Raw genomic sequence first — 22,648 nt, 5'->3', positions numbered from 1 at the left:
TAATAAAGTCCAACGAGGACGACTTTAACGAGGAAGCAGACGAGAAATAAGATGAAAGCACGCCAGGCTCATCTCAGATGTGTTATTAGGCGGCCGCCGGACAAGATGCCCCACAATGGACAGGTGATTATGGGAAATGAGGTGGCGATAGAGGCTTTCTTGCTTTCTCCACCTCCATTTCTCATCTGGCTCTCGCTTTATCTCGGCTGAAGGAGGAGAGCTCTCGGCAGAGGCCGCGGTATGACCTCCGCGCCGAGATTACCGCCTTTGAAACAAGAGCTGTTTGATGGGGAGAGATGGGAGAGACGCCTTCGACAAATTCACTTCAAGGAGCCACGGAGAAAATGTCAGACTAGGTTTAGTGTCCAAAGCCGGCGAAAATGAGAACGCTCTTTGAACTGGAGGATTTGGACGAGACAAAAGATCGTCTGCTTTCGAGTGAGTCGAGGAAGCGTCTCTGAAGCGGGGCTGGACGCTGGATTTCCTTCGGTTGTAAGCAACCCATGAACCGAAAATATGAAATAAAAATGATTGACAGGCCGCACACAATTATTAACTAATAAACCGCATCAGTAGAGATGCAAATTAGAAATAGCAGCAGGTGCACTTGAAATTGACAGTTAAATTAAAGTTAACTGACAAAATATGTCACTCCTGCACACTTCAAAGTGAGAAAGGAAATTAGTAAAAGGCTGTATTTTCTTTATGCAAAAATAGTTGTTTTGATTTGCGGGTGAAATATGAGCTCAAAGTAGACATGACATGTTCCGTGAGATGAGCGGTGTACAGTCGGAGAGCAGTGACGGGCCGTGCGCATGCACCTGGGGTCTGGAAGTTGATCCGCCGCATCTCCACGGGGTCGGTGGGGTGGTGCGGCGCGATGTCCGCGTTGTTCAGCAGGCACTTCGTCCGCGGCTCCGACTCCTTCCGTTTGCTGCTTTAGAAAAGGAAAACGTGGAGACTAAATGAAAACTGACAAATGAGATGGAAAAAGAGCAAGTAAACCAAACCACAAAATGGCCACCCAGTGTTTTCTGACCCATCCATCTATCTATCTTAGAGAAGCACCGATACTAAAGTTCTCCGAACGACATCAAAAACACATTTATTATTTGAATTTAGTGATAGAATGGAGATAATGATGAGACTTTTTTTATCAAAGGGGTAAATCTATGGAATAATTTGGATTAGAGTTAAAATTGTGTACTTCACTTTGTAAATTCAAGATTTATTTTTAAAAACAAGGTGGTCAATTACGGAAGCCCTGAACCGCAAGGTGAGGAAAAAAAAGAAAAGAAAACTTATCTCGTTATTTCGACATAATATCTTGTTATTTCGACATAATATCTTGTTATTTCGACATAATATCTCTTTATTTCGACTTAAGTCGTTATTTCGACATAATAAGTCGTTATTTCGACATAATAAGTCGTTATTTCGACATAATAAGTCGTTATTTCGACAAAATCTCGTTATTTCAGACTATGAACGCAAAGAAACTCTGTTTTACTTGACTTGGCTTGCACTGCCTTAGCCTACCACTACTGCGACTATTATTATTATTATTAATAATAATAATAATATTAATTTAACTATTATTGTTGTTGTTGCACTGCATTCGTTGAATTCTGCACACATAATTGAAAGCAATTTGTTTGTGGATAGTAGCCTAAAACATATCTGCAACATTTATCAAGTTCACGGATAATTGTGCGTGCATTTATTAATCAATATGATACTAAAATCATAATAAAGTATAGGCTACTACAAAAATCAGATAAGTCCAGAATATGAACGCAAAGCGTTTAATTTGACGTTAAGCATTTTCCTCCCATAGAAACTCATTATAAGAACGCTAAATGTAGCTTAATGCATATTAGAATGTCCCCTTATTATGTCGAAATATCGAGATAATTATGTTGAAATAACGAGATATTTATGTCGAAATAACGAGATATGTCGAAATAACGAGATATTATGTTGAAATATCGAGATATTTATGTCGAAATAACGAGATATTATGTCGAAATAACGAGATATTTATGTCGAAATAACGAGATATGTCGAAATAACAACTTATTAAGTCGAAATAATGAGATAAGTTTTCTTTATTTTTTTTTCTCACCTTGCGGTTCAGGGCTTCCGTAGTAAATAATTATATATTTCAATATAAATATTTTTTATCATTTAAAATATTAATAATATTATTAAATACTAGTATCTGAAATGTGTACCTTGTTGTTTTAGTTTCTTTTTCATTTCTTTTCTCTTGTATTAATCGATTTCAGTGAAAAAGTGACGCTCATTTGATTGATACATATGTATAACAAGCAAAGGCTTCAGCCTACAACTTTTTCGGTTATTATGTATAACTTTATTTGTTATGAAATATTGTCTGAAAGGACCGAAATAAATCTTAAGTTAAGTTAAGTTATGTTATATATCGGTGCATCTCTAATAATATACACAGGTGAAACTCGAAAAATTTGAATATGGTGCAAAAGTTCATTTATTTCAGTAATTCAACTTAAAAGGTGAAACTAATATATTATATAGACTCATTACATGCAAAGTGAGATATTTCAAGCCTTTATTTGTTATAAATAAATACATATGATTATGAACTGCTGAAAATCAGTTTTATACCCGATTGTCTTTAATATTTTCCTGTTTAAAAATAAAAATATATCAAATAAAATTATGGCTTACATCTTATGAAAACCCCAAATTCAAAATTAGAATATTGTGAAAACTTTTTCATAAGCTGTACGTCATAATCATTAATATTATAACAAATAAAGGCTTGAAATATCTCACTTTGCATGTAATGAGTCTATATAATATATTAGTTTCTCCTTTTTAAGTTGAATTAATGAAATAAATTCAATGAAAAATCAATTCTAATGAAAAACTTTTGCACAATATTCAATTTTTTTGAGTTTCACTATATATACATACATACATATACTGTGTTTAAAGTTCATATAGAGGAAGCTAGATGCTAGCGCACGCGCACACACACACACACACACACACACACACACACACACACACACACAAACACACACACACACACCGCCGAGGGGCACATTGGTTGAACCCGCTATTTCACTGTTTCTCATTGCCATCTAATTAAAATGTGCTTTTATGCTGAGGCAGGTTGTTTTCTTTTTGCCCCCTTGAAAACAGCAATAAAGTACAGCTAAGCCTTACCTGTCAGGCTTGCTGCTTCCAAAGAAAGCATTGAAGTGAAATAAATATATAAAAGAGAAGAAAACACAACAAGAGAACAAGGGAGAGGAGAGAGAAAAAAATCAATAGAGTGCATTTAAATTCACAGGGCAGGCTAGCAGTGCCAGATTAGCCTCATCTGCATTTGGACAGACCTGTGAAGATGTGTGTTTGCGCATCTCCAGACACCAGAGGTCAAACTCAAGGTCCCGCCGCGGGAGGGAACACTAGCCAGGAGTCGTTCGCTTTTTAACCTCGTCCGTGAGGTGCTAATGAGGAATAGCGTGCATGCTAACAGGTCTGCTTTGGCCGCGCTCTGAAGCTAATAGCTATTAGCCTTCACCTCGTTAAATTTACGGAATTGTGTTACTTTTGTGTCTATTTTCAGAATAAAAGAATAATATTTGTTTTAAATGCAAATAACACTGATATATCAGCGAAAAATGACTGTAAAAATATAAAGGCACATAATTAGGCTACAGTATTCTTTCATAATTGTACATGTCAATTTAGGGACCATGTGGTTTTTCTCTTATTTACACCTTTTAGGGACCCTGTTTATATTGTTGGCCTATCTATTTTCAGAAAAGAATAATACACTATTTTGAAAGGTAAATAACAAATAATAATAACATAAAATGACTGTAAAAATTATAATGAGGCCTATACATCAATCTTTAATTATTGCAAATAACATAATTTGAATGTATTTAAAAATAAATGTATTGAATACTTTTTATTTTTATTATTATTACAAAGGAAAATGTCACAAAGTAACCAGAGATTATGCTCCAGCTTGGATCCAGTCCCTTATGAAGACTTCACAGACACATCCAGAACAACAAACATGGATGATTATAACTAAATTAAAATGTTATCATTGCTTTAAACTGCACATTAATGTTGCTTAAAATGCATGCGTTTGTAAATACTAATTTGTTCTATCTAATAACTGTACTTTCTGATAAAGCTGCTTTGAAATATGTATTGTGAAAAATGTTATACAAATGAATGCATGTATGAATTAAATTGAATTGACTTGAAAGAGCCATTGCATTGTTACTGTACATTTTAAAGTTATGGACCCAATCTGACAATACAGAAGAGTTATCACATTGTTGGCCCACTTGGGGGTGTTTCACTGATGCTTTATCCTGCATCTGTGCTTGAATATACACTCTAAAAAATGCTGGGTTGTTTCAACCCAATTTTGGGTAAAATATGAACAAACCCAAATGTTGGGTTAAAAATGTGGGTTAAAACAACCCAGCATTTTTTAGAGTGTATGCACAATTTCAGATATTTATACTGTAGAATTTTGAAATTATGGGCCCATGAAATGTACAATGTACAATTATCATGCCTAATGTATTTTCTGCCCATTTCGCGGCGCTGTTTCTCAGCTGCCTCAGAGTGTGCGTTAAATTGGACGTGATCCCATTATAGTAGAGCTAATACTCTAACGAAATCCAAATTGTAAGCAGTTTTTACTGTGGAATTATTTTTTTATGAAGCTTTAAACTTGGCACTTTACACAATGTACAATGAGGCGCCTAATGTATTTTCTGCCCATTTCGTGGCGCTGTTTCTCAGCTGCCTCAGAGGGTGCGTTAAATTGGACACTGTCCCATTATAGTGGAGCTACTACTCTAACGAAATCCAAATATTCAGCAGTTTTTACTGTGGAATTATTTTTTTATGAAGCTTTAAACTTGGCACTTTACAGTGCACATTGAGCCTAATGCATTTTCTGCCAAATTCGCGGCACTGTTTCTCAGCCGCCTCGGAGGGTGCGTTAAATTGGACACTGTCCCCTTATAGTAGTGCTAGGACTCTAACGAAATCCAAATTGTAAGCAGTTTTTACTGTGGAATTATTTTTTTATGAAGCTTTAAACTTGGCACTTTACAGTGCACATTGAGCCTAATGCATTTTCTGCCCATTTCGCGGCACTGTTTCTCAGCCGCCTCGGAGGGTGCGTTAAATTGGACACTGTCCCCCTATAGTAGTGCTACGACTCTAACGAAATCCAAATTGTAAGCAGTTTTTACTGTGGAATTATTTTTTTATGAAGCTTTAAACTTGGCACTTTACACAATGTACAATAATCCGCCTAATGTATTTTCTGCACAATTCGCGGCGCTGTTTCTCAGCCGCCTCAGAGGGTGCGTTAAATTGGACATGATCCCATTATAGTAGTCCTACTACTCTAACGAAATCCAAATTTTCAGCAGTTTTTACTGCAGAATAATTTTTGTATGAATTTTTGAACTTGACACATTTCACAATGTAAAATAATCCGCCTATTGCATTTTCTGCACAATTCGCGGCGCTGTTTCTCAGCCGCCTCAGAGGGTGCGTTAAATTGGACACTGTCCCATTATAGAAGAGCTACTACTCTAACGAAATCCAAATTGTAAGCAGTTTTTACTGTGGAATAATTTTTTTATGAAGCTTTAAACTTGCCACTTTACACAATGTACAATAATCCGCCTAATGTATTTTCTGCCCATTTCGCGGCGCTGGTTCTCAGCCGCCTCGGAGGGTGCGTTAAATTGGACAAGATCCCATCATAGTAGAGCTATTACTCTAACGAAACCCACATTTTAAGCAGTTTTTACTGTGGAATTATTTTTTTATGAAGCTTTAAACTTGGCACTTTACACAGTGCACAATGAGCCTAATGTATTTTCTGCCCATGTCGCGGCGCTGTTTCTCAGCCGCCTCAGAGGGTGTGTTAAATTGGACATGGTCCCATTATAGAAGAGCTACTACTCTAACGAAATCCAAATTTTAAGCAGTTTTTACTGTGGAATTATTTTTTTATGAAGCTTTAAACTTGGCACTTTACACAATGTACAATAATCCGCCTAATGTATTTTCTAACCATTTCGCGGCGCTGTTTCTCAGCCGCCTGAGGGTGCGTTAAATTGGACAAGATCCCATTATAGTAGAGCTACTACTCTAACGAAATCCAAATATTCAGCAGTTTTTACTGTGGAATTATTTTTTTATGAAGCTTTAAACTTGGCACTTTACAGTGCACATTGAGCCTAATGTATTTTCTAACCATTTCGCGGCGCTGTTTCTCAGCCGCCTCAGAGGGTCCGTTAAATTGGACAAGATCCCATTATAGTAGTCCTACTACTCTAACGAAATCCACATTTTCAGCAGTTTTTACTGTAGAATTATTTTTGTATGAATTTTTAAACTTGGCACTTTACACAATGTACAATAATCCGCCTATTGCATTTTCTGCACAATTCGCGGCGCTGTTTCTCAGCTGCCTCAGAGGGTGCGTTAAATTGGACATTATCCCATTATAGTAGAGCTACCACTGTAACGAAATACACATTTTAAGCAGTTTTTACTGTGGAATTATTTTTTTATGAAGCTTTAAACTTGGCACTTTACACAATGTGCAATAATCCGCCTAATGTATTTTCTGCCTATTTCGCGGCACTGTTTCTCAACCGCCTCAGAGGGTGCGTTAAATTGGACACTGTCCCATTATAGTAGAGCTACCACTGTAACGAAATACAAATTTTAAGCAGTTTTTACTGTGGAATTATTTATTTATGAAGCTTTAAACTTGGCACTTTAACACAGTGTACAATAATCTGCCTATTGCATTTTCTGCACAATTCGCGGCGCTGTTTCTCAGCTGCCTCAGAGGGTGCGTTAAATTGGACACTGTCCCATTATAGTAGAGCTACCACTGTAACGAAATACAAATTTTAAGCAGTTTTTACTGTGGAATTATTTTTTTTATGAAGCTTTAAACTTGGCACTTTACACAATGTGCAATAATCCGCCTAATGTATTTTCTGCCTATTTCGCGGCACTGTTTCTCAACCGCCTCAGAGGGTGCGTTAAATTGGACACTGTCCCATTATAGTAGAGCTACCACTGTAACGAAATACAAGTTTTAAGCAGTTTTTACTGTGGAATTATTTTTTTATGAAGCTTTAAACTTGGCACTTTACACAGTGTACAATAATCCGCCTATTGCATTTTCTGCACAATTTGCGGCGCTGTTTCTCAGCTGCCTCAGAGGGTGCGTTATATTGGACACTGTCCCATTATAGTAGAGCTACCACTGTAACGAAATACAAATTTGAAGCAGTTTTTACTGTGGAATTATTTTTTTATGAAGCTTTAAACTTGGCACTTTACACAGTGTACAATAATCCGCCTATTGCATTTTCTGCACAATTCGCGGCGCTGTTTCTCGGCAACCCCATAGGGTGCGTTAAATTGGACATTATCCCATTATAGTAGTCCTACTATAACGAAATCCAAATTTTAAGCAGTTTTTACTGTGGAATTATTTTTTTTTGAAGCTTTAAACTTGGCACTTTAAACATAGTGCACAATGAGCCGCCTAATGCGCAGAGAAATTGGCAAAAAATACATTAGGCGGATTATTGTTCATTGTGTAAAGTGGCAAGTTTAAAGCTTCATAAAAAAATTATTCCACAGTAAAAACTGCTTAAAATTTGCATATCGTTAGAGTATTAGCTCTACTATAATGGGACTGTGTCCAATTTAACGCACCCTCTGAGGCGGCTGAGAAACAGCGCCGCGACATGGGCAGAAAATCCATTAGGCGGCTCATTGTACATTGTGTAAAGTGCCAAGTTTAAAGGTTCATAAAAAAATAATTCCACAGTAAAAACTCCTTAAAAGTTGGATTTCGTTAGAGTAGTAGCTCTACTATAAAGGGATAATGTCCAATTTAACGCACCCTATGAGGTTGCCGAGAAACAGCGCCACGAATTGTGCAGAAAATGCAATAGGCGGATTATTGTACATTGTGTAAAGTGCCAAGTTTAAAAATTCATACAAAAATAATTCTACAGTAAAAACTGCTGAAAATTTGGATTTCGTTAGAGTAGTAGCTCTTCTATAATGGGACCATGTCCAATTTAACGCACCCTCTGAGGCGGCTGAGAAACAGTGCCGCGACATGGGCAGAAAATACATTGGGCTCATTGTGCACTGTGTAAAGTGCCAAGTTTAAAGCTTCATAAAAAAATAATCCCACAGTAAAAACTGCTTAAAATGTGGGTTTCGTTAGAGTAATAGCTCTACTATGATGGGATGTTGTCCAATTTAACGCACCCTCCGAGGCGGCTGGGAACCAGCGCCGCGAAATGGGCAGAAAATACATTAGGCGGATTATTGTACATTGTGTAAAGTGCCAAGTTTAAAGCTTCATAAAAAAATAATTCCACAGTAAAAACTGCTTAAAATTTGCATATCGTTATAGTAGTAGCTCCACTATAATGGGACAGTGTCCAATTTAACGCACCCTCTGAGGCGGCTGAGAAACAGTGCCGCGAAATGGGCAGAAAATACATTAGGCGGAGTATTGTACATTGTGTAAAGTGGCAAGTTTAAAGCTTCATAAAAAATAACTCCACAGTAAAAACTGCTTAAAATTTGTATTTCGTTACAGTGGTAGCTCTACTATAATGGCATAATGTCCAATTTAACGCACCCTCTGAGGCGGCTGAGAAACAGCGCCGCGAAATGGTTAGAAAATACATTAGGCGGATTATTGTACATTGTGTAAAGTGCCAAGTTTAAAGCTTCATAAAAAAATAATTCCACAGTAAAAACTGCTTAAAATTTGGATTTCGTTAGAGTAGTAGCTCTACTATAATGGGATAATGTCCAATTTAACGCACCCTCTGAGGCGGCTGAGAAACAGCACCGCGAATTGTGCAGAAAATGCAATAGGCGGATTATTGTACATTGTGTAAAGTGCCAAGTTTAAAAATTCATACAAAAATAATTCTACAGTAAAACCTGCTGAAAATGTGGATTTCGTCAGAGTAGTAGGACTACTATAATGGGATCTTGTCCAATTTAACGCACCCTCTGAGGCGGCTGAGAAACAGCGCCGCGAAATGGTTAGAAAATACATTAGGCGGATTATTGTACATTTTGTAAAGTGCCAAGTTTAAAGCTTCATAAAAAAATAATTCCACAGTAAAAACTGCTTCAAATTTGGATTTCGTTAGAGTAGTAGCTCTTCTATAATGGGATCATGTCCAATTTAACGCACCCTCTGAGGCGGCTGAGAAACAGCGCCGCGACATGGGCAGAAAATACATTAGGCTCATTGTGCACTGTGTAAAGTGCCAAGTTTAAAGCTTCATAAAAAAATAATTCCACCGTAAAAACTGCTTAAAATTTGGATTTCGTTAGAGTAGTAGCTCTACTATAATGGGATAATGTCCAATTTAACGCACCCTCTGAGGTTGCCGAGAAACAACGCCACGAATTGTGCAGAAAATGCAATAGGCGGATTATTTTACATTGTGAAATGTGTCAAGTTCAAAAATTCATACAAAAATAATTCTACAGTAAAAACTGCTGAAAATTTGGATTTCGTTAGAGTAGTAGAACTACTATAATGGGATCTTGTCCAATTTAACGGACCCTCTGAGGTAGCTGAGAAACAGCGCCGCGAAATGGTTAGAAAATACATATGGCGGATTGTTGTACATTGTGTAAAGTGCCAAGTTTAAAGCTTCATAAAAAAATAATTCCACAGTAAAAACTGCTTACAATTTGGATTTCGTTAGAGTCGTAGCTCTACTATAAGGGGACAGTGTCCAATTTAACGCACCCTCCGAGGCGGCTGAGAAACAGTGCCGCGAAATGGGCAGAAAATGCATTAGGCTCAATGTGCACTGTAAAGTGCCAAGTTTAAAGCTTCATAAAAAAATAATTCCACAGTAAAAACTGCTGAAAATTTGGATTTCGTTAGAGTAGTAGCTCTACTATAATGGGATCACGTCCAATTTAACGCACCCTCTGAGGCAGCTGAGAAACACCGCCGCGAAATGGGCAGAAAATTAAATAGGCGTATTATTGTACATTGTGTAAAGTGCCAAGTTTAAAGCTTCATAAAAAAATAATTCCACAGTAAAAAATGCTTAAAATTTGGATTTAGTTAGAGTAGTAGCTCTACTATAATAGGACAGTGTCCAATTTAACGCACCCTCTGAGGCGGCTGAGAACCAGCGCCGCGAAATGGGCAGAAAATACATTAGGCTCAATGTGCACTGTGTAAAGTGCCAAGTTTAAAGCTTCATAAAAAAATAATTCCACAGTAAAAAATGCTTAAAATTTGGATTTAGTTAGAGTAGTAGCTCTACTATAATGGGATCATGTCCAATTTAACGCACCCTCTGAGGCGGCTGAGAACCAGCTCCGCGAAATGGGCAGAAAATACATTAGGCGGCTCATTGTGCACTGTGTAAAGTGCCAAGTTTAAAGCTTGAAATTGTGCATGATTATATTCAAGCACAGATGCAGGATAAAGCATCAGTGAAACACCCCCAAGTGGGCCAACAATGTGATAACTCTTCTGTGTTGTCAGATTGGGTCCATAACTTTAAAATGTACAGTAACAATGCAATGGCTCTTTCAAGTCAATTTAATTTAATTTAATTCATACATGCATTCATTTGTATAACATTTTTCACAATACATATTTCAAAGCAGCTTTATCAGAAAGTACAGTTATTAGATAGAACAAATTAGTATTTACAAACGCATGCATTTTAAGCAACATTAATGTGCAGTTTAAAGCAATGATAACATTTTAATTTAGTTATAATCATCCATGTTTGTTGTTCTGGATGTGTCTGTGAAGTCTTCATAAGGGACTGGATCCAAGCTGGAGCATAATCTCTGGTTACTTTGTGACATTTTCCTTTGTAATAATAATAAAAATAAAAAGTATTCAATACATTTATTTTTAAATACATTCAAATTATGTTATTTGCAATAATTAAAGATTGATGTATAGGCCTCATTATAATTTTTACAGTCATTTTATGTTATTATTATTTGTTATTTACCTTTCAAAATAGTGTATTATTCTTTTCTGAAAATAGATAGGCCAACAATATAAACAGGGTCCCTAAAAGGTGTAAATAAGAGAAAAACCACATGGTCCCTAAATTGACATGTACAATTATGAAAGAATACTGTAGCCTAATTATGTGCCTTTATATTTTTACAGTCATTTTTCGCTGATATATCAGTGTTATTTGCATTTAAAACAAATATTATTCTTTTATTCTGAAAATAGACAGAAAAGTAACACAATTCCGTTAAAAAACGCGAAAAAGAGAAAAACCGCACGGTCCCTAAGTTGAGTGTCAATAAGAAGCCAGCAAACGCGGAAGTTCGCATCATTTAAGGTGGAACGGATTGCGTCAATAAGAAGCTGCGAATAAGAAGCTGGATTCAGCGTCGTGTTAAATTTTGATAAGATCGAATTGACTGCTCTCCTCAGCGATGCTTTGAACTTCTGCAAACGATGCTAACGGCAGGGGGGGGGGGGGGGGGGGGTATGTCTAAAGTAAGATTAAATCATTCTTTTAGCATTTCTGCACCTCATAATGAATTTACAGTGTGTTAGTTTGAAGATAGTTCCACCTGCTTGTTATATAAAGAACAAATTAGGTCAAAAATCCGCTTTTTGCTGGTTCTATCCACACTATTCCTGCGCCCCATGACACTTCGCGCGAATTATGTGTGTAACTTCCGTTAAGCTGTAAACAATCAGTGAAAAGGCTCGCGATATGGGTCTCATTCATGAAACACGAGCAGAACGAATGTTTGTGTAAATCGTGTGTAAAGTGTTTCTGGCGTAAATTTTCGGATTCATTAAAATGCTCGTATTTTCCAAATGTTAGTTGGTACGAAAGAAATCTCCACCTGCTCCCAGCCACGCGTAAACAGTACGTTTAACATCCGAACGTTTTGCTTATTAATAAGGCTGCATTTTAATTCACCTTAATCGGGTACATATTTACACAGCATTTTGAAAAAATATTATAAATAGTAATTACATTCGGTTTTTCTTTTTACTTTTATTATGAGAGCCAGTGATAGCATCTGCAAACGGAACACTTTAATAAAATAATGAATTGCTCAATACGGCTGGGCTATAGTTTTTCGAAGTGAACTAATTCGTTTTTTGTCGAACCATTTTCTCTTCACTTCTGGGACTGTTCGATTAACAGATGAAGCTCCAGTAACTGCGTCTGTAATATCTGCCAAGCTTCCTTTTTTTAGGACCGGATACGCCACTATGTACGCTTGAAAATAAAATGTGGCGTTTTGAATGAATTCTGATAATAAAATATGATCTGATAATGAGAAATTTTTCTTTTTCATTCGCTTTTGAGAAGACATGTTGAAATCCTTCGTTTGGTGTCATAATATGATGCCCATATATGGTTGTCAGTCGGATTTATTGGGCGGGATTTATGGTAATTAAGAATTAGCGTGCACGCGCGACCCATTTACGACTGATTGGAATTCATTAACACACACACACACGTTTCACTATCACATCTGACGTTTATGAAATATTGGTGAATCAGGAGAAGAGTTTTCGGGAAGGTCTCTTTACGCGCAGATCACTCACATATTTACTCGTATATTTACGAATGTTTCATGAATGAGACCCATTGAACGCAATTTAAGAAAGTGTCACCATAAAATGACGTTAATCTACTCCCCGTTCAAACATCGAACATTAAAAGGAAATTTAAAAGTGTAAAAGCATCAACAAGGTACTTTCAACTGACCAAATAACCCCAAAAGCGCGAGTCTTTGGTTAAATATCACTGTAATATCTGTAACTTATGTTGCCTTAATCAAAAATGCTCATTAACTTCAGCATTACGTGTTACTATTTCAAAATGATTTCCGTCATTTTGACAGATTATAAATCGCATTTACCTGTGAAAACAAACCTGGAAAGAGACGTGAGGATCTGATGAGAATAACGAGATTATTCGCGCATTCCAGTGAATTATTAATTAATGGAATATATCGTAAATTAAGTTCGGGAAACAGACCATAAATGCGCAGTATATGTTGTCCTTTTTCATACTTTTACAGCGGATTGCAAAGGGGAAAAAGAAAATGATCACGAGGAAAAGAAAGCAGCGACTGAACATGTCACGTTAAAATACCAAGTGTGTGTTACTCTCATGATGCCTGAAAATAAACCATGAAGGGAAATTGACAGATCATCCAGTCAAACTAACGGATCAGCTTTATTTGTTTGGCAAACTTATGATTTGAAATTATTAGCTTCCGCCTTTTTGAATGGAAGTTCCCCAAACCGGAAGTGCCGCCCACAATTCAAAATGCAGTGAGATCGTCAGGAATAAGGCGGATAAATGGTAGGAACAAACATCAATTCATTAGAATGTGAAAAATTTCCACTCACTTCTTGTAGAGGAGAATCGCAATCACAATACAGATTATGAAGACCACAGCGAGAACGGGTCCCACCACCCAGATGAGTCCGTCTCCTCCCGTCTCCAGCGGCTGAGGGTCCACGTCGGGAGCCATGATGGGGTCCGTGTAGGGGCTGGATGCAAAGGATTTCTGCAAAGGCACAAAAAAGGTTAAAGCATACCTGTCAACACTCCCGTTTTGTCCTTTCTCCAATGAAACTCCCGAAATCTGTATTCCCAAACGTCGTTATATGAATAATCACATCAATATATTATTACAAGGTTGCCCAGTTGCCAGATCTTGTGAAACGCGCAATCAACACATCATACACATTTCAACCCATTTGTGAGCTCAACCTGGCAACCTACAGCTCAGTAGCGCTGTTGACGTGCGCAGATCGACATTGGATATTGAATAAAGCGTCACTGGTAGAAATGGGAGGAGAAGACTCCATGGTAAATATTTCACGTAATTAACGCAGCATCCATTTTTTCTGTCATCCTTTGGCTGGCGTTACATTATATGATGCGCTTTTATTCTTGCAAATGTTTTTAAACCATTCACGCAAAGACAAATTGAGCGCCAGAATCGAGTTCTCTTTCGGCTTGAAGTTGACCGAACTAACACGCAATTCTGCAAAAATGTCCGTTTTGTCGAGTAAGAGCAGACTGAGCACTCTTAAATGAGTTAAATAAAGTCTTAAATGAACATAAAGAAGAGTTGTGAGAGAATGAGGCGCGTGTGAGATCCGCGTCTCTGTCAGCGGCGGCTGCTCTTAAAGGGACAGTAGCCAAATAAAGCTTTCCGTCAGTAAAGTTAATCAAAGAACAAAGGGAACAGAGAAAAACACTCACTGCTCTTGACTAAAGAACATTTGTAACTTTAATAAGGATTAATCTATGTATAATTTAACATTTATGCAGTGCAAACTGTTTGATAACTTTATTAAATTTGTATATGTCCTACCTTTTAGACAAATATTTAAAATATACTTGTCTTTGTTGTTTCTACATTAATTTGGAGATTAAATGTGAAAGTATGACATTATAAAATATATTAAAAACATAAGGTTTTTATCGTGAGTAATCACAGATTTTTTTTATTTCTAACCAACCCCCCCCCCCTCCGTATTTTAGTACCCAAATGTTGACAGGTATGGGTTAAAGTCATCTGCATTTGTCACTTTATGGTTGTCATAACACCAATTTGTGATGGATTAAAAAGGCTTTTCCTTATACTGCATTTCACTCACCCCTCCAGTAGTGTTAAGCTCAGCTAGGATGAAGAACACGTATTCCTGTCCAGGGTCCAGAGCCTTGTTTTCAAAGGCGCTATACACTCTCTGATCGCCCAGGGTGAAGGACGACGGCATGGATGAGGGCTTGAAGCTGGCGGCGATGTAGGGCCGCTTGCCGTCCACCTGCTTGAGCTGACGGGTGGTTCGAGCGTGGCGTTGACCGAGTCTTCTTTCGCCCAACAGCTGTGGGAGAAAAAAACAGCTTGAGAACTGAAACCAGCATCTAAAACACAACATATGTAATATCCATTTTTGAAGTCCCAATGAATAAAATTATATATAAACTAGGGCTGTCAGTTAAACGCGTTATTAACGGCGTTAACGTAAACCCATTTTAACGCCTAGCAAACTTTGTATTTTTTTTCACATGCTTTTGCAACAACTAGTAACGTTATTAAAACTACACCACCAGACCGGATCTAGCTAGACCAGAAACAAAACAACAGGCACGCCGCACACACTTGTTTGCGATGCGAACCGGCCAAAGAGTGGACGAGAAGCGCAGCGCCGCGTCTAGGACAACTCGTATCGCACATCGGACGCGCACTTTCTCAGTTTATGGCCAGCAATAAAAACGCAGAATGGCGCCGCCGGTGTGTGTACTCATAGAGAATAATGTGTTCGAATTTTAAATATGAGGAGCTGCGCTTCTCGTCCGGTGTGCGACGCCCTTTAACGTTACGTTTTGAGTGAATGAATGATGAGTGCGAGATGACGAAATGGAGGCCAATTAGATTCTGAATGGAAAGTTTACTTTTAAAAAGTTGCCAAATGGTTCAATTGACAAGACCAAAGTGATCTGTGTGTTGTGTCGTTGTGAACTGAGCTATCATCGCACACGTCCAGTCTGAAATACCACTTGATGGTCAAGCACACACACAGCTGATGTATTTCTACGCCTACTCCTCAATATCAGTAACGTCACCTCGTCAGTATTTCTTTCACCCTTTTATTGATGGACAGTGTTGCATTGTGTGAGAGATTATTTGCTCCAAGTGAGAATGTTAGTGTGGAATTGAACACAGTATGCCAGTGTTGTATTCAATAAAAAACATTTGCTCAAAGCAAGCCAATCCACTTTTCCATGTTGATAAGAGCATTAAAATGAGAAAAAAATAATGGGACAAAAAGAAATCAAGAGACATTTAGAATAGATAAAAATGTGCGATTAATCGCGAGTTAACTATGACATTAATGTGATTAATCGCGATTAAATATTTTAATCGTTTGACAGCCCTAATATAAACAGAATACACAGCTCCACAGCTCAAGGTCAAGTGGCTGAGCGGTGCAGTTTGTCGGCGGGTGAGGATGAGAGCTGTGTAATTGTCCCCCTTTTCCCTGACAAACCCCTCGGGAACGTTCCCACAATGCTCCTGCGAGAACACTTTCCATGGCTCTGGCTCCACTGTGTCTGCGACACAAGGACAAAAGGGTGTGTTCACCTCTTCCAGGTCCAGCTCGTCTGGGTTCTTGATGTGTCTGATCGGCCCTCTTCCCTTCTTCAGAGGAACCACCACAACATAGATTGCCCTGCAAGAAGTCAAGATGGTGCAAAAAACAAATTAAATCCCCCCACAACAGAAATCATTAGCATCATAAAAACATTTCTGCATCCATCAGAGCATTAAAAATGGGAATATCTAGATAATCAAAACCTGAAAAAAACGCAACCATGTGAATGCAGACGTTTAAAATGCACTTCTTAACACAGGTATATATACTGCATTCTCAGTGTGGCCACAAGGGGCACTATGGAGACCAACAGCACAAACTTTCTTCAAAAATGGATCCATCATTCACACTGCATTTGCATTCGTATACTTGGGTAGAGTGCATTTCTAGCCAAGGATGGTTTTCCTCACTTGATCAAGTCTTTGGCTTCCAGCGGTGGGAAGAGAATGGTCAGCATGCTGTCCGGCTCTCTTTTCAGGTCCAACTCAGGCTTTCGGATCAGAATCGGTGGCGCCGTTCGGGCGATGAGCTTGTGTTTGGGTCCACCGTCGCTGCTCTCCTGGCAGGTGATTCTGAACTCATAGGTGACGTTGGGTCGTAGATTGGTGATGAGAGCTTTGGTCATCCTAGCATCAATGTCAACCTTCTGCCGGTTGTACTCGATCTGTGGAAGAATGTGCATGGATAAACTGTTCATAATATTTAAAGTTGTCATATAATGGTACACGCACTTTTACAAGTTGATTGCACTGAAATGTGTGTTGGCAGTGCCTGTACACAACCATCATAAAATGATAAAAATCCATCCAGTGGTTTATTTTTAATCTCCTTATATGTTTTACCCTGTCTCAAATTCAGCTGTTCGATTTTGTGACGTCACAAAATCGACGCCCCTCCCACGATTGTTGATTGACAGCAGCGCTTCAACACAGACCCGCCCTCGCTCGTGAGCGAGCTGTCAATCATAGTCCGCGCATCATTGTTGATACACTGGAGCATTGTCTATGAGCAGAATGGCGTCTAAGCGATTGTGGTGTTCTGTTCTCGGGTGCGATAAAGAACACAGAAGTCATTTTAATGTTCCTAGATCCGAACCGCTGAAGACGCAGTGGCTGAGTTTTGCATTAGAAGGGAATATTCCCACGATCAACACAAATGTTTTTTTTTTTGACATTTTTTTCACCAGACTGCTTTACAAACGAGGGTCAGTATAAAGCTGGTTTTGCTAAGAAGCTGCTCCTGAAAAAAGGATCGGTACCAACTATTCGTCTTCCTGCTGAACCCCCAGAAGAAGTGAGAAGTTATTAACCTTTATATTAATCTTTATATTAATCTTTGCAAATCGCTAGCAGCACGCTTCACGATGAATGCGGCTAATGTTTACACTAAGGGTACATTACGACATGTTTTCTTCTATGTACGACGTTCTCAATATAATTCATAATCCCACGTTTATAATGAAACGCGTTATGGTGTTATTAAAAAATGTGTACACAGGTGTTAAAGTTAACGTGGCAATACTACACTAAGCTTACTTTTGTATATGGTTTATAACGGTGTCTGTTACTGATTAAGAAGTAATGTAAAAAAACCCCGTTATAACTGCATGAACATGAATGGTAACAATACCTACAAAATACTGTTTACATCCTGCAAATGCATATGATTCAAGACTATAAATACTCTGATGTTTTTCAATATTACGTCGGAATAAGTTTTGTAATCTGATCCCTTATTTGCTTTTGTATAGGCAAGCATGTGTGTTGTGTCAAATGCCCCACAGAACAGAGGGGCGGGGTGAGCACAGCTCATTAGCATTTAAAGACACAGTTACTTAAACAGAGTGCTAAAAACAGAGCTGTTTTTGACCAGGTAAAATGAGTGTTTTCTTACAATACTAATGAGAATTTTTAATTAAAGTATATTACAAACTTTCAATTTAGACCCTAAAGAATCATATTAGCTTGTACAAAAATGGCATTATATGACCCCTACAAGTAAATTGAGTCTGACAGGTAAAACTGAATCGCTTACCATGCATCGGTATGGGGAACGGCTATCGGAAAACTTCCAGGTCAGCAGTACCGTGGTCTTGGTGACCAGCTTCACGGTGAAGTTCTTAGGAACATCTGTCCAGAAGTGAATGGAGGAAACAAATTGAGAAAAACAAGTACAAGAGGACTGAAGGGAAAGAAGGCTGACATAATGTTCGGCGTTTGCGACCATTTTTCTTTTTTTTCCCCCAAGGGAAAGGGGCTTTGGTCCCTCGGAGTGAGCGGAGTGTGGCGGTAGCTGTGAAGGGGAGGGAGGGAGGCGCTCAGTTGGGACAAACAGCACGCTAGACTGGACTGGTGAACACAGAACCACAGGATCGCACAGTACTCTGTCTGCCCTGGCCCGGCAGTGCCGCCCCAACAAGAACATTTGGCAAGCAGTTCCCATAATCCCCCCTGAATGCTTCCAGAATAGCTGAACCCACATTATGTTTGAGTAACCCACTGCTGCGTACTCTCAAATATGGATAGGCACTGCCGTGGCAGAAAGCCAGACAGGATCGAGGACAAACCCCAAAACACAATTGTCATGCCCACACTTGTTAGCAGTGCATCATGGGACGCCATGCTTCAAACCATCCCGGTGTGGGAGCGGGGGGGGGGAAAGGTGAGTACAGAAAAGAGGACCAAAAAATGAAAAATAAATAAGAAAAACCCAAAGTAAACAAATGTGCCTAGTTCACTTCAGATTTGGGATCTCCTTGACGTGGTTCTCGCCTGCCTTTGATACTAGGGAAATTTTGTGATTAGATGAGTGAATGTGCTGGGCGTGTCTGACCAATCGGCACTTACCTCGCAAAAACTGATGCTCCTCCCCTTTCAAAACTGACTGACTTTAGCTTACTGACTTATTTTACCTTGTCGTGGGGGAGGGTGTTAGTGAGGTATGTGGCTCCCCGAGAACTTTATATAATCGGGGTGTAGGTGCTTGCATTGTAGAGGTTTGTCCCTTGAGGCGGGGAAATGAGCAACCCCTACCTGCTTCATAGGCCACTGTTCGATACTGGATCGGTGGGCTGTAGGGCCCGGGACCTACACTGGTGTGCGCTCGAATTTTCACATCATACACTGCGTTGGGTCTCAGGCTGTTGAGGGTGTAGCTGTTCTCGTTTGCCGGCAGACGCAGTTCCTTGGGTCCGCCGGCCAATCCCGCTTCCTGATAGGCCAGTGTGTATTCCGTTATATCACCGTTGCGCTCCGCTAGCACCGGAGGCAGCCAGGAGAACTGGAGCGAGCAGCAGGTGATGTTGGACCCTTCGGTTATTTGAGGATACCCCCGAGGAACCTCTTCGGGGACTCTCAGTTCTCGCGTTGCCTCTTCGCCAAATCCCGATCTGGACTTGGCGGACACTTTGAACACGTACGCCGCCCCTCGGTGGATATTGCTAATGGAGTATTCGAACTCCTGAGGGCCGAACTCCAGCGTGGCCAGGGGGCTCACGTCTTTTCGGCCGAACTGCAGCCGATACCCCTGCACCTCGAGACCCGGAGCGATAACATCTGGGGGTTGCCAGCGCACTAATGCGGTAGTCTCCGAGTTTTGGTTGACGGAGAGAAAGGGAGGCCCCGGCACTGTAGAGAAAGAGAGAGAGAGAGAGAAAAAGAAAGAGAGGGACATTACATTAAGTTCAAATGAACCGCATCTCACTTAAGTTTGCTGAATCAAAACCAAATGTCTTTTCATCCTGTTACTCCCTACTAAAGAAAAAGCACCTGAAACGAATTTAAAATGATTACAAACCCATTTCCTGTAAAGTGCTCTTACATAAGCATGCGTTTATTGTGCAACTGCCATAAAGGTGTTAACAACACATATCCTCTATAAGTAACTGCAAATGTTTCAAAATCCCAGTCTTACTGTATGTCAGAACAGCAGCACTATTATATTTGAAGTTAACAGAAGTGACTAGATGGTTGTTGAACAGATCACCGGATGAGAGATGGTGGGTTAACAGCCGTATGATAGAGACGGAGGGCATGAGAACAGAGAGGAGGACAAATGACTCCAGAAAAAAAAGGAGAGCTGATGAAGGTGACGGGGAATCATCGCAATCTGCCGCAGCGAGAGGACAACGAGGGTCAGAGACGGCGTGATTGTAGCGCGCTTCCCCTCACCAACAGCACTCCAGTCCACTCCACTGGACGGCACACAATCCTCTCCACAGGACCACAGGCACGTTTCCCATTAGGCCTTGCATTAACGGCCACTGTTGACCCACAGCCACTGATTAAGATAGGATTGCGTTTCACACTCACGCCCTCCCCTTCCCTACTTCCCTCTCGCTCTCTGTCCTTCTCATCTCCAGTAGAGGAGAAGCGTCAGAGCTGATGCGAGAAAGAACAAAATAAAATAACCTTCAGCTAACATGCAATTAACCTGCCGACAGGACTTACAGTGAGTTATATTAGGCGTATAAAGCACGACTGCCAGCTGACTTGTCTGAAAACTGCAGCGTTGCATTCTGGGCCGAACTGATATCAAATATACAAAAGACAAGGGCAATATCAAGTCTGAATATAACCGTCCAACTTAATGTCCTCGGCACAGGATGACAAAAGGGCGACATAATTAAAAGTCTTTGATTAATTATTTCAATTTTTTCAATTTCAATTTTTTCAATTTCAATTTATTTATAGAGCACAGATAAACACAACTTCCGTTGACCAAAGTGCTGTACAGGGAATAAAATAGAGTAAAAATAAAACAGCAACAGGACAATTGTTTCAACATTTCAATTGACATACGACAGATCAAATAAAAATGTCTTTAACCTCACTTTAAAGATGCACAGGGTTGGTGCAGCTCTGATTTCTGGAGGGAGGCTGTTCCAGAGTCTAGGAGCGGCACTAGAAAAAGCCCTGTCTCCTCTGGTCTTAAGTTTTGTTCTCGGAGCCACCAGAAGGCCTATAGGTTCGCAGACCTAAGCGCTCTTGATGGTTGGTGAACAGTCAGTAGGTTCGTGAGGTATGATGGAGCCATCCCATTCAGTGACTTAAAAACTAATAATAATACTTTAAAAGTGATTCTATGGCGCACATTTTTTGTGTACTGTAGAAAAATTAAAGCAACATACCACAAGAGGCCATATTTTACAGTGATTTTGCCATGATGAAGGCATTTAGGCACATGGTGCAGGATTTCATGAGTTGGCTGTTTACAGTTGCAAGGCAATGCGGCAACTAATATAGATTTCAAACACAGCTGATCCAATCTAATTTTGGATCTATTTAACAGCAATTTATGAACACCATAATGCCTGTTTGTAATCCCATAATCCAAAAAAATTCAATTTGCAGAAAGTTCAACTTCCATGCCACAGTATCCTGGCTTCAGACGCAATTAGCCAAGAAGCTCCAGAGACCAACAAGGAGCTTCACTCTCCACAATCAGGACTGGAGCAAGTGGCCCTAAGTGGACCGATTAATTGAAGAGAATAACCACAGTGCCGTGAGGATTGCGAGTCATCCAGACTCTCTGGTCCCCGAGCCGTGGCGGCCGTCCAAGCGGGCACTGGTGAAGAACACCTCCAGCCTCTGCATTAGCATGCAATCTGCTCATCTCCCACGAGGATGAAGGCAGACAGGAGGAAATTAAAATAAGGAAGGCTCGTCCTCGATCGGAATCTGGCTAAGACGATGCAGTTTGCGTTTAATGCACATGGAATCGCGAATGATAAGGCGTATTAGCGACGAAGGGGTTTGACAGAGCCGAGCACACATCAATCAGTCTGTCGGCTCTGGAGCGAGAACAGAATCAATCATTTCCGTGTCGTTCCTCGCGGACAACAGGCAGCATCAATTAGATCGATACGAGGACATCTGCTTCGAGATTAAGGCGCGGTTAACCGATAACGCAGCTCTTTGAATGCAACATTAATAATGTTCGTCAATATGGCTGACACATGACACAAAAATAACCCAAATCTGTTTTTTTTGTGCATTTGAACCAGTGTTCATTGATATGCTATGAATTTTTTACATTTTTGACCCACTAAAAATTAGGGATGCACCGAATCCAGATTTTTGGGGTTCGGCCGAATACCGAATCCACTGGTTAAGATTCGGCCGAATCCGAAACCGAATACCGAATCCTACTAGTCCATTAACACAGTAGACACACCACATGCTCATTTTTATCTTATTTTATTAAGTAACGCTGTGGATGGTAGAACGTAGGGCTGTAAACGATTAATCGCGATTAATCGAATCCAAAATAAAAGTTTGTGTTTACATAATATATGTGTGTGTATTGTGTATAATTATTTTGTATATATAAATACACACACATGCATGTATATATTTAAGAAAAATGTGAAATTTACATATA

The 22,648-nt window shown here is 39.5% G+C and overlaps 1 protein-coding gene across 15 annotated transcripts in view; it reads right to left on the bottom strand.

The window, feature by feature from the left end:
• Positions 1-22,648, bottom strand: part of ptprsa (protein tyrosine phosphatase receptor type Sa) — a 234,714-nt gene that overhangs the window by 32,995 nt on the left and 179,071 nt on the right. For 6 of the 15 annotated variants that reach the window (XM_079594307.1, XM_079594300.1, XM_079594310.1 and 3 more), the window contains 8 exons: positions 19,300-19,893; positions 18,302-18,396; positions 16,678-16,931; positions 16,258-16,345; positions 14,768-14,995; positions 13,505-13,665; positions 3,214-3,228; positions 822-937 (listed from right to left, as the gene is read on the bottom strand). In XM_079594307.1, coding sequence (XP_079450433.1) covers positions 822-937; positions 3,214-3,228; positions 13,505-13,665; positions 14,768-14,995; positions 16,258-16,345; positions 16,678-16,931; positions 18,302-18,396; positions 19,300-19,893 — 1,551 coding nt within the window. The remainder of the gene's footprint in view (positions 1-821; positions 938-3,213; positions 3,229-13,504; positions 13,666-14,767; positions 14,996-16,257; positions 16,346-16,677; positions 16,932-18,301; positions 18,397-19,299; positions 19,894-22,648) is intronic. The other 9 variants (XM_079594308.1, XM_079594312.1, XM_079594301.1 and 6 more) reach the window with 2 other exon arrangements.

This window comes from Phoxinus phoxinus, assembly GCF_949152265.1.
Source record: "Phoxinus phoxinus genome assembly, chromosome: 20".
In the NCBI taxonomy this organism is placed as follows: domain Eukaryota; kingdom Metazoa; phylum Chordata; class Actinopteri; order Cypriniformes; family Leuciscidae; genus Phoxinus; species Phoxinus phoxinus.
The sequence above is the reverse complement of the archived record's forward strand: the minus strand, read 5'-3'. Positions and strand labels throughout refer to the sequence as shown.